This window comes from Dreissena polymorpha, chromosome 1 (assembly GCF_020536995.1).
Source record: "Dreissena polymorpha isolate Duluth1 chromosome 1, UMN_Dpol_1.0, whole genome shotgun sequence".
NCBI classification, from domain to species: domain Eukaryota; kingdom Metazoa; phylum Mollusca; class Bivalvia; order Myida; family Dreissenidae; genus Dreissena; species Dreissena polymorpha.
This window is the reverse complement of record NC_068355.1, coordinates 167,467,820-167,483,875: the sequence shown is the minus strand read 5'-3', so window position 1 is coordinate 167,483,875 and position 16,056 is coordinate 167,467,820. Positions and strand designations below refer to the sequence as shown.

At 35.3% G+C, this 16,056-nt stretch overlaps 1 protein-coding gene across 1 annotated transcript in view; it reads left to right on the top strand.

Moving 5' to 3' along the window:
* The first annotated feature begins 7,597 nt into the window (after window positions 1-7,597).
* LOC127860070 (U6 snRNA-associated Sm-like protein LSm3) overlaps window positions 7,598-16,056 on the top strand; it is a 30,642-nt gene continuing 22,183 nt past the window's right edge. Inside the window, exon 1 of the mRNA XM_052397865.1 lies at window positions 7,598-7,647. Coding sequence (XP_052253825.1) covers window positions 7,627-7,647 — 21 coding nt within the window. The 5' untranslated portion in view covers window positions 7,598-7,626. The remainder of the gene's footprint in view (window positions 7,648-16,056) is intronic.

Here is a 16,056-nt window from a genome sequence, read left to right as displayed (position 1 = left end):
GAATTCGTTATGCATTTGACATATTAACTTTACTTACGATTAGAAGGCAATGTTAGGAACAAACGAAATAATCTTTCTTAGTGAACCAATACTTTATTCCCTCAATACAACAGTCTTAAATAATATGTTTTCAAATATGTATAAAAGAGAACAAAATACATGTATATATTGATCACTTCTACTGCAATCATTTGGTGTATTGCATTTGCACAAATCTTTCTATCCACTACAAATTCACTTTTTGCGATTATAATACAGTGACCAACTCAGAACTGGTTTAAGAGAAGGTCGTCCAAAATGTGTCACATCAAAGTCACATACATGAATCAGTATCGTTATGGTAAAACGTGTCAAATGTCATTGAATTACATAAACAATTAATGTTTAAGTTTTCTTTAAAAAAACATCCACCGATATGCATCTTCTAAGCAGGTGTCAGGTATTCCAAATTGCTTCATATAATCCGAATCGCAACAATGGCAGTATTTGGTTACAGCAAACTTAAATTACCCGGTAGTATCGAAACGGCTTTACTCTTTTCTGTTTTTCATAACACTTATATTGCTAGTACATGTGATTGTTTGGCGTGGTACTTCAACGTAATCTTTGTTGTTTGATTGGTGGGTTTTCATGTACCTTTCGCTTTCTAGAGCGGTACACACTTCGTTACGCCGTCATTTTTAATCTTGGCATCCTCGACATATATAACTGGCGTCTTGATATCTGGAAATAGAAAGCATAGTATTCCGTTTAGTAGGCATAGTATTCCGTTTGATGCATATTCAAACATAAGTAAGTTCATATGTGTTAAAATAAACAGGTAAGAATTACACTGTGTTAATAATACCGTCGAATGTCTTATAGAACACACATTAAATGTTAGCGTTAAGTGCGTGATAAATAAGCAATAATAAAATTAATAATTTAACAATTAATAAAAAAAGATAACTCTTGATTTCCTCAAGTGAAAATGTTTCCCAAAACATTCGCACCAATGCGAAATTCATTCACGAAAGTTATTTCGCATAAAACCTTCTAACATAGGAAAGAGCTGTTTATCATTTGGAAGTCAGGTCCCAAAATGTGCTTGAAAGGAAGTTTAGCTCCAAAAAGGGGGGTTAACCCGTTATAATTCGGCATTAAATGAATAAATAGACATAAAAAACGCGTCGAGATAATAAAACATGTTATTTCAGTGACTTTACAGAACCTAATAAAACATCCGTAAATCAATTTGTTTCATAATGTCTTCTTAAAGATAAGCAAGAAACATAGTTGCAAATTCGCTTAACAAACGAAGTGAAACTTAAAATAATGAAAAACATCGAAGATGTACGGATCTATAAATAATGCAAGTCATTCGTTAGAATTACAACATATATTATGCATGGCTAATTTTGTATCCCAGCGGGAGTGCCTTCTAGATCCATTGACTGCCAATGACACTCCAATGTAAGCAGGTGGCAATTGATGAAGACATTACATACGTCATACGTCTTTAGAAACCAGAACAGGACCAATTTAGTTATTGTTTTAAACAGTAAACCGTTGTTTTATTTCATGAATAATCATTGCGTATCCTAGCCCATATAGATTTGATAATTCTCGTTGAATTGAACACCGTCCTACTCTATAGTTGTTTGATAGATTTATTGTAACATATACATGTAGTAATTTTCTATTGCTATGCCATATAGTCGTGACACATTTAACATAAGTATACTTAAGTCTTATTACCGCTATATTTCCCTTCAACTTTCATTTACAATTAATATCAATTGGTGTATATAAATATGTATTCAATATGTATTCAAATAATTATTGATCCTTTAAACAATCATTTTTTCGTTTGCCGAACAACGATTCATACTATAACATCCAATAATAATAACCGTAGTATTCTCGACGATTGGATGCCCACATCCATGCTGATATTATTAACTAAAATACCGTAGGTCTGATAGAAATAATCGACTACAGCGGCAATGAGTGGTATGTGAATTTTACGATGACTGTTATTATCTGGTACTTCCCTAGCGGGCTTGTGCGATGCTTTGCAGAGCTACAAGATAGCTTTATAGGATTGGCTTGTTGGGAGATTGCGGTGAGCTATGGTTGCTATTTCGAAGGAGCCTGCTCTAGATATTTGCATGACATAGTACGTTGAGCGTTTGCGAAGTTCAGAGCTATAGTTATTTAAGGTATTTATCCCACACAGTTCTCAATGATGTATGTTTTCTGCGGCAATTTCGAACGATCTCCTAACGGAGATTTCGTTGGTAACCGGAGCTTTAAACATGTACCTGCTAAACCAATAGTAATCGTGTTTCTATTTGCACTTTTTACGGTGGATTAAAATTGTTAATATTAACATCATAAACCACTCACTTGGTTGTTTGTGTGATGACGTTTACAAAAAAATATATAATGGTATTCAAGGTATTTCATTTAAAAGGCGTATTAATTATATTTAAAAATAACAACACTAAAATTAAATACTACACTTATGTTTAAATACATTGTATTAAAACACAAAGATATGAACGACAGTAGAGTATCTAAAAATGCGTATGTATGAAATTCAGTAATAAATAAATTCGGTTTAAGTTTTATTAACACTAATACAAAAAAAGAAACGATGTTTGCATCGTTGTGTCGTAAGCAATACACATCAAATAGTATTAGTTGTCGTCATTAATTTGAGGAAAATCATGGAAGGGCATCCCGAGCAACAATCAAACAAACGACCCTACGACAATTCCACATCACCAATACTTGTGTGCCCTAGTAGGGAAAGCACAGTGTGATTTACAACATTGGTACCTTCGCCCTATTAGGAACCAACCAAACGACACCGACACTATGTTTATATATGTTATATCAGATTTTTTTCTCAAAGTGATGAAATGTTGTTTTATGACATATTGATAGTGTTTCAGTGAATTGGCCACGCGTCCAACACCCGGTATAAATAAAACTAACGACTTACCGTTAATGTAACCATTGCTACTTTAACATTAAACGTGAGTGTTTATAGAGAATTACCATTCTTGGAAATCTGCTTGGTTTATATTTCATTGCAAAGGCAAAGTTTGCAAAGGCAACGTTTTCAAGAAAAAAAATAATCATAAATTATCTTTTTATGTATACCAATCATGGTTCTTTGAATAAAAAGTTGTGTTTAGGAATGTATAACTTATCTCTTGGATCTCGTTATTCTCGTTAACCTTATGAATACTGCATACATTATCTAGACAGGAAAGGTCGGAAATATGTGTATTTTCAGTTTTATTCTATAGATGGTTTGTCTCGTGTATTTATTCAATGAAGGTTGGGTTCACAATTCAGACACGGTTTTATCAATTAAGTCATGTTTTTCTGTCTTCACTCTAATGAATGCATGTATTAAATCATGTATGGCAAGATTTTGCTCTGGATAAAAAGTCGAACCTAAATCGCCGTATTGATCTTGGATATATGCTTATCGATCTTGAGTACGACACACCGGCTCAATGTGAGTATCACCCAAGTTTATTATAATAGATCCTTGTTGGACAATATTATCCGAATCTTAACGGTTGTGTTTCATTTTAACACCGGTGTGCCTAGTTGTCTATTACCTGGCAATACTGTGTTCATACTCTCTTACTTCACAAACTAGTAACAAATATTCACTATACTCTGTCTGGCTTCGTTGTACTTTACAAAATGTCAATTAGATCGGCTTTGGTATTGACACAAAACGGGTGCTAATAATTATTAATGGGGTGCTTATAATTATTAATGAGTAAGAAAAGATCAAACGTTAAAAAAACAGAGAGCATTGATGCGTGTAAGCATGAAACTTTAACTTTAAGCAGTAGGTGAAGAGCATGCAAACACTCGTATAATTATATTATTAATTAGCTAGTTTTACTGAGTCATATCATGCTAACAAATACATATATTACACAACAGAAAATACATTATCAAGATATGCAGATTAATGCACTTTTCCAGGACTTTCTGATGAAAATTAAGTAATTTTCATTTTTTGATGCATCTTGAAGTGGCCCGATACTAAACATGTAATTTCCTAGAAATCGGAATATACAACATTTTGTATATTCACACGATATATATGTTTTCTGTATTAGTTTAACCGCTATAACTAGTTTGTGATTACGCTTCTGCTTGACCTCTTTCAATTCAAATTAAACGATATTCTAGATTAGTTTATGTTATTCCCATTGTATTGTATTTTCATAAACGCATGAACATATTGCGTCATATCGAAACCTGTGTAACATTAACAACTAATCAATTATAATGACGGCAAACATTAGTATGTAAATGCGTACAATTTACTAAGCAAATATGTAAATGACAGAAATCTTGATAATTCATTCTTAAAATATATCTTTTACGTATACAACTATCGAATGAATAATTAATACTTATAACCTTGTACAATTTCAATTCATGCACTTCACACACACACAATTCACTATACATTTTAGGATGTTTAGAATGAAACACAAAAACACTTCACTATACATTTTAAGATGCTTATAATGGCTGATCTTATTAGTATTTTGATTGATCAGCTATCGAGTGCGCGCAATAGCTTTACCATGGGGTCGTTATGGCTTTCGACTTCGCACTTCATAGCTATCGTGGGCGCACGTAATAACGATCGCGTGTTCACGTCATATACTAGTATATCGAATGCGTATGTAATCAAGATCGCGAATTAAACATGTATTATGTTCCCTTTATGCCACTGTCGGAAGCCCTGAACGTTGCTTTATGTTCAATTTGAATATTTATATGATATTATTTCTGCAAATGATGACCACCTAGGAGTTTCTCAATGTCACCTTGCTGGCCCACATCATTCAAGGGACACCAGAAATATGAGGCTCAGTTCAGGTTGAAGAAAGGTATTTTACTCATTCAAGATGCATATACACGGATATGATATGCATTTGTGGACCTATGTACACGCATTCAATGATAACTTGACGAAACTTCGTATCCAAATATTAACCCCAGCTACGGCTTTCGGTCATAATGCAAGCAGTAACACAAATTTGCGAACCGACCGAAATGCATCAAATTGAAGGGTGACCATGGCTGGTCCTTGACTGGATTTTTATTCCGCTGCTTTCGTCATTTTGAGCAGCCCTCGAACCAAGTTGTTGTTATTCTATTATGGCTACCGTGTGAGGCCCCTTATACCCTATATATTCATTTATAGTAGTTTTGTCTGATAACTCATGTTCAGAGCAGGGTACACGCCTTATTTTTTCCTTGCAGTAATTTCTCAGTGCCATCTTGCGGGGAAACATCACTCCAGGAGACCAGCACTAACAAGGCTCAGTTGAGTGGGTGTGGGGTAGGGAAAGAGGTAGTTCGTTTATATCATCTGATGTCTGCTTCCCACATAATTGAAAATACCGGTATTGCACAATCTATCATCAAATATTCAAACATTTCATATGTAGTAAATATTTGTTTTCAATACAGGTGTCGAGTTTTTGTAACATTTTAAAACAAAATATTTCACTTGAGTCACTAAAAACGGTTCCATTCACAATTTATTATGAAGAAGGTATATCAAATATGACGGAAAACTAAACATTTTCCACAGTGATGAGACTTTTTTCAGCAAAAAAAAAAGGCTAAATAAAATTCCTGTTTGATAAAAATATGTGTCCAAATCAAACTCAACGGGTTGTTAAATTAACAATTTGAGGACAAAAAACGATTGTTCCCAGGAAAATTTAGTCTGTATGTCGACCAGTGCCTGCAAATAAATGCTAAACTAGTAATAAAAAACTTGCGACAAGTACAGTGTAAAAGCACGTAGTACCTAGACCACTGTGTTGTGATCATTTTTAGTATAAAAGTGTACGGTAGCAACATTAATATGATTTCCTGTTTATTGTGAAACACATAATTTGGCTGTTACTTGTAGTTCCATGATAAATATATAATACGCTAGTACAAAAGCAGCATTGTTCGTTATTTTAAAGGTAATACCATTTTACTATATTGTATTGAACAAACTGCACACTAGGCTGTATTGTGCTTGTTTTTTCATACATGCGCTGTATTGTTTATAATACATAATTCATGAATTCCACATTTTTTCAAAATACATTATCACTTTGCAAGCACATGTGTATACGTAAAAATTCTTGTAAGTTAATGACAGTGATGTAGTATTATGTAGTGTGATACTATTCTTTAACGTTAAAATAAATTATGTGAAGTGTATATATATATATATATATATATATATATATATATATATATATATATATATATATATATATATATATATATATATATATATATATATATATATATATATATATATATACTGAATAATAATATATTATATAAACATTTTTACATGCTTTTGCTAGTGGCTAAGCCTAGAAAGACAATGAATGACATATAAATAAGCTCATATGATTACTGATATGTCTTTGTTTGTTCCATGTGTTATTAGAATTTATAAATAAAACATATGGCTTATATGACATTGTTGTTTGAATTCAAATCTTTCATACACAGTTACAAACTTATTGCATGCAGTCATTTATGAATTGCTTTAAAATTGCTAGTTTTTGTGTGACGACAGTTTGCGAAACAAAATCCTGTGGGATACCTATCAGTGCTCCAGCTAGGATTTGAAAAGGGCAAGTGTGCTATTTTGTCAAAAGGGCACTTTCAAGCGCGCAGTATTTTCTCAAAAGGGCACTTTCGAGCGCGCGTTCGTATCCGGAAGCTCCCTGTTGGATATTCATTTGTATATTATTAATAAGTATTAGAATATATTATTTCCATTTTTATTTAACCATGTAAATAGAATTATACAATGAGAAATAAATACATATCAATGTAATACGAGATTAATAAATTAAAATATGTCTCCAAAACAATCGTTATTCTTTTTTAAAAGGGAAGGGCAGGTAAGACAGGGCGGGGCCTCCGAAGGGTAGGTCAGGGCGCCCTTCCATTTAGGCCTAGCATGAGAACTGCCTATATGTATGAACTATTTCAATTGCAAAACAAGTATGCTGTCCCTCAGTTCTACATCATTATACATTTATTATCATGACACATTACATTATTTTGATAACCTATGTTAAATCAGGCTATGCAAGAATCAAAAACTTTAGTTGAATTTAGATATTATAAAACAATCTGTTTCTTGTGTAGAACGAGTTTCTAAAGAACAGGGACATATTTGTGTATAGGTCCCTGTAAAGAACGCTTCCACTTAATGGATCAATACTGAGACCTCCGAGTCGCTAGGCGGACACCATATCCACTACGCCGCAGCCACTGAATTATCTTTGAAATCTACAGGCTAAATAAGCACCCAATTATAAAATATTAGATCTAAAAGCTTGGCAGGTGTAAAACGCTTCATCCAGCAAAATCTAAGATTTAATTGTTGAGAAGCATTATTTTTGTATTGAAAAAAAAAATGTTTTGTACACAATAATGTCAAAATGTGTATTACCTTACATGGTTATCAAATAAGCGTTTGCCCGTAAATTAGGAGGCACCTATTATCACATTAATAGTGTAGAATTACCCAAATGATTATAGTGGAACTTCACCGTAACAATGGCGGACGAAACAGAGCCGGTAATAAATTTTGTATTGATAAAATTAAATTTCTTATTGTGATAATATTTAATTACGAATTTAAAAATTAAGTTTTCATCTTAATAATACAATGCAAATTTCGTTGGCTGTTGTTATTGTTGTGTTTTTGTGCGAAATGAAATGCAACATATTTTCGTGACTTACTTTTCATATCAGCTGTATAAAACATTATTGCAATGTCCATACACACCCTCAATAACATCTACTACGCGCATGTTTGCCTCTAATCAAGACGTTACACTGGAAAGGGAGAGTACTCCATTGCAATATGCATAAGACCAACTTAACTTAAACATTTGATCACTGTACTTAAAAAAAAATCATAATAAACAACAAATCAGAACAGGGTAATCCCACTGAACACGTGTAAATAACCTGATGCGATTTGCACTGCTCTTATCATGACTTATGCTAGAATCTACCATGATTACAGGGCTTTTTTCAGCTTTTTAGGAGATAGCCCATGGCTGTGAAATAGGGAATTTTATCAGCATTTTCAAGAAATTGGGAAAATAAATTGGGATTTAAAACTACATGATTGAGTTCAGCATCCTTAATCACAAACACCATTATGATCAACAGTTTTCCACATAAAAAGCTCACACAAAGTCTTCGGAACATCAGGCATCATTTTATTAGGAGGCGCTTTTTCTTCTGACGAAGAACCACTGCTGTCAACATGTTTAACATCAGTCAGCACTTTGCTTTCGAAATCCACGATGATGATGCAAAAGAGCATACATGCCATATATTTTCAGACCAATTCCGGGACACATTGAGCTCAATTTTCCGGGACATTTGCCAATTTTCCGGGACATGCATATATACAGCTATATATATAGATAGACATATATTCATTTTTGGTACGCATTGTTCATATCCTAAATTGCTAAGTTCGAAAGCCTACGGTATCCGAAATACACTAGATCTATTAACATCAAATTAAACATTACTACTTAATTCCGTTACTAGATACAAGCCACGTGTTTTTCGTGTTAAAAAAGAGCACCAAATTGCTATTGTGTACATGTCACGTCATCTGCAGGAAGAAAAACTAAGTTAAAAGAATAATTTTCTGGGATACATTTAGGGTGTCCGAAAAGTAAGAGCGTCCGAAAATCTAGTGCAATAACGGCAAGTCACAATGGTGCTTACAATTGCGAACGCTATTCAAAGTCACTTATTATTTTTATTGTGATAATTACTGGCGGTTTAGAACAAGACAGAAATAAAGCAAGTGAGGATGACAATTTTATATGCTTAATTTGTACTCAACTTCTTTGTCGATTAAATGTGCGAACGTATCCTTTTATTTTTTTACTCAACAATCTTGGACTTCAGATGTGTGAACAACTCATTTGCCCTTACGCGGAGGGAAATCATTACTTAGTATATTAAAGCCAATGAACAACCACATTAAACAATGCCGCCTTTTCGGTTTGACTGCGAAAGTGAGACAATCGATATGATAACAGGACCCCTGTTAATTGATCAATTTTGACACGTAGGGTGGTCACCTACTCGGGTAGGCATTGCCATAGAGACGCTGCGGATTAGTGGGAACACAGATTCAAGGTGCATTTAAGCCTAAGGTAAGGTACATGTACAGTACACTCCACGTGTTTTCCCCAATTTCCCTCCATACTCCGCGGTGATTGACCTGGAGGGAGATTAAGAAAATCCCGCCAGAAGCGGCGTTTGCATGATTTTGGACGCGGCGGTTAACGATCGGCAAAACTGATAAGCCGACGCGGCGGCCCTCGGCGTTGGCAACGCGGGGGAAACTCCGCATTTTACGAGATAACGATCAATTTAATTTTGTTTGACTTCCTGATTTTCAAATAAAATTACATTTATTACAAGTACATAAATGTACATGTAGTTTAATATTTACAATTAAAAAAAAAAACAAGATAGATCGATCCCGACGTGGTTGTAGAAGTAGTTGTTGTTGTGTAGAAAACTCGTTGATTTACGACAAACAAAACGTCGTCTTTTAACTAATACTTACCAATTAATATAAACACAGTTTGCAACATTGTTTTTATTTTGATAATTTAATCCAAAGTTTTCATGTTAGCAGGTGATTTTTTATACTGAACATGTAAACAAATGACCAAGGACCCTAAAAATCTCGCAAATCTGTGTGAATTGACAGTTTGACGTAATCAAAGAAAAGCCGCTTCCTGTCTAAAGGCATAACTTACTCAAGTAAACACGTTCAACGAATGCATAAGGAATGGTTTTAATTGTCGGAACAAAGTCAATTCTCTGCTCGCTAATGCATTTTTTTCTCTTTGAAGTTATGTTATTCCATTGATTGCTAAAAGAAGGTGGTAACTATTGAGTTGATAGTTGCATTTAATATTCACAGTTGTATTTTCGTTGCGTCGACATTTAAAACAATTTTGACCAGTAATTATGGACCAAAACGGCAGAGTGACATTCACACATGTTAATGCCTTTTGTCAAAACACCGCAGACAGCAGTCTACACAATAGGTCAGTAGACAAGCTTTGCGTGTTTTCATAACGTCAAACACTTAAAATCCAGTTCCGTCCAGATGTCTTCTTTAATCAGTTTACAGTACAATTACTGTTAAAATAATTACTCTACTAAAATATCGTAACGATAAAGATTCGGCGTGTATGATTTGAAATTATTTTGGAGGAAATATCAACTTATTCGCGATATAATTTTGTTAAAAAATACCAAAGACATTTTTAACCGAAATCAACAAAATTGAATGTTCTCTGCGCTATAAAGTTTGTATCAAACAAATCAATACACGCACGCTTTGCAGGAGTATACCTTGTACATTGCAGCATAATTTTCGCGCGCTTTTGTCGGGAAATATACATGATGACTGTGTATTGGAAGCATTTGTAAACGTCGTGTTAACATTAAAAATCGTAGTGTGTTTCGGATTACTTATTATTATTCTCATTTGGAAATTTTACGGAACATTTATTCTTGTCTTATATGTGTAATGATTTAAATATTAATTTGTCAAATGTCTTATATTCATTCATATTGTAGACGTACCTGTGAATGAAAAAACATAATTTTTATACATATAAATTTTCTATACAATTATCTTTTTTATACATGTACTACAGTATTTAAACAATTTTTTATAACAATGTTGTTTTTTTTTTGGCATGCCCAGTAGCACACTGCTAACGCTGCGTTGCGCGGCGGTCACTGATAAGAACGGAAATTGTCTGCATTTACCGACTAGGCTAAAGTAATACACGCTGCGGGAATGAGCGAACGCGGCGTAACGCCGAGCGTTTTATCGAGTTCACCTCGCTCTCTCAACACCGCGTGAACACTCACTAGCAGAAAAAAAACCCGCGGTGGGAGCGCGTTTTTTGGGGAAAACGCGTGGAGTGTACTGTATATATGGATTTTGTAAAATCCGGGACATTTAATAGATTTCCGGGACTGCGGGACACCTTCTTCATTTCCGGGACAATCCAGGATGTATGGCATGTATGCAAAAGAGTCACTTGTTATTACATTACTATCATTAACAATGGAAGGAGTTTCAATGGGAAGACTTGTACTTTTTGACAATGTTTGTTTTTTTAATGATGCTTGCTTAAAAAAATCAACAGTTTTCGTTTTGCAGCCAGGTTTTTGCTTAGGAATCTTTTTCACGTCAAAACTGGAATTACGGGACATCTTTGTTTTCCATTCAGCCAAATAACAAAATGCTTGAATTTCATCGCAAATATAATAAGCGCCTGAACAACACCGCTAATACTGTGAAACCATTTATTATCGTCAGCACGAAATTTCGTCCTTTTAAAAAAAATGACTATTTCGTCAGCACTTAAATTCATCCATTTCTGGTTTTGGTAAAAAAAAAGCGTCCGATTTGTTTGTTACGTTTGTAATACATGTAATACGTGGTTGCGAAACATTCGTGCTGGGGAAAGAGGGGTGACACTTGGTAGTCACTTGCAGGAGGTGGGTCTTGTTTGGCATATGCCAATTAACAAGTCTGTTATTTCAGGTGATAGTAACTGTCCCTTGTATTTTTAATAGTTTTGTCTTTGATCCGGATTCGCCGCTTGTTGGCTGTATAATCTGCAACACCCCTGAAAAACACAATACACACAATGGGTAATAAAGTTGTTAACAATTAGCGCTAATCAACACTATTCTACCTTAACTAAGTTGATGCATTCGATACAGCCTTATTGCATTCGCGTTTTACAGGAAATGTCAGTTGTCAGTACACTGTATAATGTACACCCCTTTGTGTCAAAACCGGATTTAACTTGAGTGTGAATAGTCAACTGTTTCATGTTCTTTGTATCAATACCATCCAGGTATCTGTACTATAAGTATACCAGTCTACAAACAAGGTGCGCGCTTCCGCATATGGGTATTCGGACGTTCAAAAAATTGATCTACAGTTTAGCCTTCATGCTGTCGAAGGCATTTAGCAATATAACTCATTTTTTTTTACTATTTCTTTACTTACAAAAAATACTAGTAGCTTTTAAGTTACCTTGCAATCTTTTTTTAATGGCATTTTGCGAGTGTGCGCGTGTTAATTTCGAGCCCTGTGTATATGCGTGGATTACGCTGTATTTAAATGCCTCATGCCTACGGTAATTCAGTCTTATTTGTTTCAAATATGGGACATGATTGTTCGTAAGGATCTTGAATTCGTCCATCGGTCGAAGGACGAAAAAGACGAAAATTAATGTCTGACAAATAATAATGGTTTCACAGTAACCTGCACACGAATAATGCCGACGTTATCCAAATCGAGGTATAGTCCAGGGCTTTTTTTCAGCTTTTTGGGAAGACAGCCCATGGCTTTGAAATTGGGAATTTTATAAGCATTTTCAAGAAATTTGGAAAATAAATTGGGATTTCAAACTACATGAATGAGTTCAGCATATTTATTCACAAACACCACAATTTGACAAACACCAACATGATCAACAATTTTTCACATAATAAGCTCACATAAAGTCTTTATTCTCATCAGGCACCATTTTATTAGGAGGCACTTCATCGTCTTCTGAAGAACTACTGCTATGAACATGTTGAATATCAGTCAGCACTTTGCTTTTGGAAATCAACGATGACGATCATGCAAAAGAGTCACTTGTTATTAAATTACTATCAATGATAATCATCAACAATGGCAGGAGTTTCAATTGGGAAGATTTGTACTTCTTGACGATGTTTTTTTTATGAAGCTTGCTTAAAAAAATCAACAGTTTTCGTTTTGCCCCCAGGTTTTTGCTTAGGAATCTTTTTATGCCCCCCTTCGAAGAAGAGGGGGTATATTGCTCTTATATCTGTCGGTCGGTCGGTCCAGCAGGTGGTTTCCGGTTGATAACTCAAGAACACTTGGGCCTAGGATCATAAAACTTCATAGGACCATTGATCATGACTCGCAGATGACCCATATTGATTTTGAGGTCACTAGGTCAAAGGTCAAGGTCACGGTGACCCGAAATAGTAAAATGGTTTCCGGATGATAACTCAAGAACGCTTATGCCTAGGATCATGAAACTTGATAGGTAGATTGATCAGGACTCGCAGATGACCCCTATTGATTTTGAGGTCACTAGGTCAAAGGTCAAGGTCACGGTGATCCGAAATAGTAAAATGGTTTCCGGATGATAACTCAAGAACGCTTATGCCTAGGATCATGAAACTTGATAGGTAGATTGATCAGGACTCGCAGATGACCCCTATTGATTTTGAGGTCACTAGGTCAAAGGTCAAGGTCACGGTGACCCGAAATAGTAAAATGTTTTCGGGATGATAACTCAAGAACGCTTATGCCTAGAATCATGAAACTTCATAGGTAGATTAATAATGACTGGCAGATGACCCCTATTGATTTTCAGGTCACTAGGTCAAAGGTCAAGGTCACGGTGACCCGAAATAGTAAAATAGTTTCCGGATGATAACTCAAGAACGCTTATGCCTAGAATCATGAAACTTCATAGGTAGATTGATAATGACTGGCAGATGACCCCTATTGATTTTCAGGTCACTAAGTCAAAGGCCAAGGTCATGGTGACCCGAAATAGTAAAATGGTTTCCGGATGATAACTCAAGAACGCTTATGCCTAGGATCATGAAACTTGATAGGTAGATTGATAATGACTAGCAGATGACCCCTATTGATTTTCAGGTCACTAGGTCAAAGGTCAAGGTCACGGTGATCCGAAATAGTAAAATGGTTTCGGGATGATGACTCAATAACGCTTATTCCTAGGATCATGAAACTTGATAGGTAGATTGATCATGACTCGCAGTTGACCCCAATTGATTTTCATGCAGGTCACTATATCAAAGGTCAAGGTCACAGTGACCCGAAATAGTAAAATGGTTTCCGGATGATAACTCGAGAACGCTTGTGGCTACGATCATGAAACATCATAGGTACATTGATCATGACTCGCAGATGACCCCTATTGATTTTCAGGTCACTAGGTCAAAGGTCAAGGTCATGATGACCCGAAATAGTAAAATGGTTTCCAGATGATAACTCAAGAACGCTTTTGCCTAGGATCATGAAACTTCATAGGTAAATTGATCATGACTCGCAGATGACCCCTATTGATTTTGAGGTCACTAGGTCAAAGGTCAAGGTCATGGTGACCCGAAATAGTAACATGGTTTCCGGATGATAACTCAAGAACGCTTATGCTTAGGATCATGAAACTTCATAGGTACATTGATCATGACTCGCAGATGACCCCTTTCGATTTTCAGGTCACTAGGTCAAAAGTCAAGGTCACAGTGACAAAAAACATATTCACACAATGGCTGTCACTACAACGTAGAGCCCATATGGGGGGCATGCATGTTTTACAAACAGCCCTTGTTTACATAATATTTTGAATTAGGAGACATCTTTGTTTTCCATTCAACCGAATCACAAAACGCTTGAATTTGATCGCAAATATAATAAGCGCCTGAACAACAAGGAGAATATTGTGTACATGAATAATGCCCACGTTATCCAAATCGAGGTATAGTCTAAAACCCATATGAGTCCTGATCAGACCATGCTTTGTTAAAAAGCAAAACATCCGATGTCATTAGCGTTTTTTTTCCCAACGGGAATTTTTTAACAAATTTTGGGAAAAAAGTATACTTTTTGCAATTGGGAATATAGCCGAATTTAGGGTATAAAATCGGGCCAAAAAAAAGCCCTGAAGTATGTGTTATTTCCCAACCCAAAGGGACCTGGCCCCATTTCCAAAATGTTATCAGTGTATTATCTACAAAAATTCCATATTTCAGGCCAATATCAATGATAAATGTGTTTAAGAACTTCATTATACCCCCACAAAGGAAGTTTAGGGGGGTATATGGGAGTGAACTTGTCGGTCGGTCCGTCTGTCTGTCGGTCCGTATTAAGTGTCCGCTCTCTAATTCAAGTAGTTTTCATCCGATCTTCACCAAACTTGGTCAGAAGTTGTATCTACATGATGTCTAGGCCAAGTTCGAACATGGGCCTTGCCGGGTCAAAAACTAGGTCCAGGGTCACTTAGTGCGTTTTAAACATTCAGCATGTTGTCCGTTCTCTAATTCAAGTAGTTTTCATCCGATCTTCACCAAACTTGGTCAGAAGTTGTATCTAGATAATCTTAAGCAGTCATTGAAATTCAGATTTAAATCTACAAGCAAGTCGGGCTAGTACTATGGGAATTTGAACATGCCAGAGTCAGATTTTACCAGCCCAAACATTTTTGTTAAAAATGCAGATAAACATAACATAAAACATCCAAAAAAGCATTCATTTATTCAATCTTTAGAATACAATACAAATCTCTTATTAATTTCATCCTCATCCAGGTTTGCTTCCTCGTCATCTGAGCCAGCCTCTTTCGGATCCTGAAATAAGAAGAAATTAATTTCACACACGGATTTCAATCAAATCACAATTATAAATATATACATAAAGTATAAGTAAAAAATTAGCAGAAATGTATCCCATATATCCATGTGAAAGAGAGAGCAAACCTGAACCACCAGAAAATATATGAGCAATTAAGTGCCAGGTTGCCAGGTTATTCTACAAAAAGCCAGTTGACAAATGCGTCAATCACAGTTACTTCAGATTCGCATTCCGGGTCAAAAACAAGGTCACGGGGTCACTTAGTGCGTTTTAAACATCACAATGTTTTACGCTCTCTAATTCAAGTAGTTTTCATCCAATCTTCACCAAACTTGGTCAGAAGTTGTATCTAGATGATGTCTAGGTCAAGTTTGAATATGGGTCATGCTGGGTCAAAAAATAGGTCACGGGGTATCTAAGTGCGTTTTAAACCTCACCATGTTGTCCGCTCTCTAATTCAAGTAGTTTTCATCCAATCCTCACCAAACTTGGTCACA